General features: G+C 47.1%; 1 protein-coding gene across 1 annotated transcript; it reads left to right on the plus strand.

The window, feature by feature from the left end:
* Positions 1–449: 449 nt before the first annotated feature.
* Positions 450–2,209, plus strand: LOC118576390 (fibroblast growth factor receptor 3-like). Its single transcript, XM_036176658.1, is given in 9 exon segments — positions 450–511; positions 730–830; positions 907–1,017; positions 1,096–1,166; positions 1,169–1,255; positions 1,372–1,494; positions 1,572–1,642; positions 1,893–2,030; positions 2,167–2,209. Coding segments are annotated over 9 exon segments (807 nt in total).
* The last annotated feature ends 683 nt before the right edge of the window (positions 2,210–2,892 follow it).

Raw genomic sequence — 2,892 nt, forward strand, 5'->3', positions numbered from 1 at the left:
ACGGGAGTTCTGGATTCACACCTGAGGGACAGGTAACTGAAATAGATACCAGATTTTGATCTTTCTGTCGTGCCTTGAGCCTCCTAGAGTCCCATCAGTGCCTGGGGCCTGCCAGGAGACATTTCTCTGCAGTCAGATGGGCTGATCATTCCCTGTTCCTCTTTTCCACATGGACCCCAAGTTACTCTGAAATGCAAAACAAGTTTGAGTCTTTAGTAACCACTGTATGAGCATCCCTCTTCTTGGCCCTACATTATGCCTCACATAGACTTGGCCTCGCCCCTCCTGAGAGTTATACCACAACAACTCTTTTTGCAGTGCCCAGCACCCATTGTGTGGCACCAACCTATTCCCAATGATCTAAGCAGGTGACTGTGGAGTCCTACTCCTTGAACTGTGACATACCTCTTGGCCACATCATCCACCCATTCTTAAAAGAACATACTGTTATGGCTAATAGTTCTGAGCTTGAGCTGCCTACTGACCCAAAGTGGGAAATATCTAGAACTCGGTTAGTGCTGGTGAGGGACACAATGTACTTGGTGGAGTTCTGTGGTTGGGGGCTAGATGGCTACCAGGCAGAAGCCTGTTGGAGGTGGAATGAAATACTCCTGAGGTAGGGTCCAGGGTGAGATCTCAGGGGTTACTCTGTCTATGGATGCAGTGGCACAGGGCCATGAGGGCTGGGGTTGCTGGGCACATACTCACTGCCTCTGCTTCTTTGGCCAGGGTAAAACTTGGCAATCCTCTGGGAGAAGGCTGCTTTGGCCAGGTTTTTAGGGCAGAAGTTACTGGCATTAACATGGACGGCGCTGTGAAAATACTGAAAAGTAAGAAGGGAGAGAATTAATACAGGGCATTTGGGGACTATGGGGCCATCACCTGACACCCCTGCTCTTAACACAGATGATGCCAGTAATCAGGACTTGTTGGTTTTGGTGTCTTTGATGGAGATGATGAAAATTATTGGCAAGCACGAGAACATTATCAACCTTCTGGGAGCCTGCACACAGGGAGGTAGGTGCATCAAGTGGGTGGACTGTTGGATTGGGGCTTCTGAGTCACACAACATCTCTGAGGTGCCTGTGCTTTCAGGGCCACTGTATGTGCTGATGGAGTATGCAGCCAAGGGCTGTGGGCACAAATGGCCAACTCTCACACCTCCAGACTGGCAGAACAACAGCTTACCTGCAAAGATGTAGTGTCCTGTGCCTATCAGGTGGCCCAGGGCATGGACTACCTGGCTTCTCAGAAGGTGAAGAGAGGTGGAGCACAGGCCAAGTGGGGCCTATCTGGGTGGAAGAGTGGGCATCAAGCTTGCTTACCTGGGGAGATGTCAACTTAGCCCAGGTTCCTTTCATGACTCCTCAGTATATTCACAGAGTCTTGGCTGCCAAAAATGTGCTAGTGACTGAGGACAATGTGATAAAGATTGCAGACTTTGGCCTGGCTCATTATTTATGCAACATTGAATACTGCAGCAGAACCACAAATGAGAGCCCCAGTTCAGGGTGGTTGGGGTACAGTGCTCCAGGGGATATATGACAGCCAACACCTCTCCCTCTGCCCAGGGATGGCTACCTGTGAAATGGATGGCACCAGAGTCCCTGTTTGACCAAGTGTATACCCACCAGAGTGATGTGTATGTGTCCCAACATAGGATTGGGGTATAGAGTTGGGACAGCAAGACCCTAGTCATACAATACATATCACAACCTTTAGAGTCCTGGTCCGCTCAGACACTATTCTGTCCCTCACTTGGGCCAACAGCCTAACCGTGGCATTCCTTTCATTCTGGTGCCCCACCTTGCCCATTGTTGACATGTCCTGATGTAGGACTGTTGCAGTAATGGGCCAGGAGTAATAGGCCCTTTACCCTCACTGCCTTGCAGCTGGTCCTTTAGAGTCCTTCTCTGGGAGATCTTTACACTGGGGGGCTCACCATATCCTGGCATCCCCCCAGAAGACCTTCACAAGCTATTGCAGGAGGGCTACCAAATGGACAAGCCTGCCAACTGCACACATGACCTGTGAGCAAAGCATTCCTTACTCAGTCCTTTCTTCAGTCCCTGGGAGTGGCTGGTTTCCTACCAGGATGCCTGGGATGAGTAGAGGGCTGGTAGGGAAGGGCAGCAGACCAGGTGACCACAGCCATACTTGGTACAGGTATGTGATTATGTGGCAATGCTGGCATGCAGTGCCTTCATAGATTCCTTTTCAATTTTGTTACCTTACTTGGGAGGTGCGTTAAGACATAGTTGTGTAGTTATTTTATTTTATTTATTTAATTTATTATATTTTATGGTATTTTTTAAAAGGAGGTCGACCAGTTGGCCTTTCCTATCATTATATAGTATTATGTATTTATATTATTATTATTCCTATGCAGTATCTTTTAATTTAATTATCTATTAATTTATTATTAATATATCATTAATTTATTATCTGTTTGTTTTAAGAGGATGACCAGTTGGCCTTTTCTAGTGTATTTACTTAGGAGGGGCAGCGAGTGAAGACACTGCTGTGTAGTTGTGACTGTTCTTCTTGGTGGTTGTTGTTTTAGTTGTTTCAAATACATATAACAAGTCAAACAGCCTTCCATTGCCTTTATTTTTTACTGCGTGCATGCGTGTGTGCGTGTGTGCATGCATGGTGCATCTGTCTGTCACACATTCCTCAGCTGTCCGATTTTTATTTTATCTTATCATATGTTAGCTAGCCGTGTCCTGGAAACATAACTTGCAAAGAACAGGCTGGCCTCCAACTCACTCACTTGTTCCGGTATTAAAGGTGAGTGTCAACACACCCAGCTGCAAAGCAGCTTCTGACTTTGTATTTTGATGTATCTATCTATCTATCGTTCAGTGCTGGCTGGCTGGCTGGCTGGCTTGC

The sequence above is a fragment of the Onychomys torridus genome, unplaced genomic scaffold (genome assembly GCF_903995425.1).
Source record: "Onychomys torridus unplaced genomic scaffold, mOncTor1.1, whole genome shotgun sequence".
Taxonomy (NCBI): Eukaryota; Metazoa; Chordata; class Mammalia; order Rodentia; family Cricetidae; genus Onychomys; species Onychomys torridus.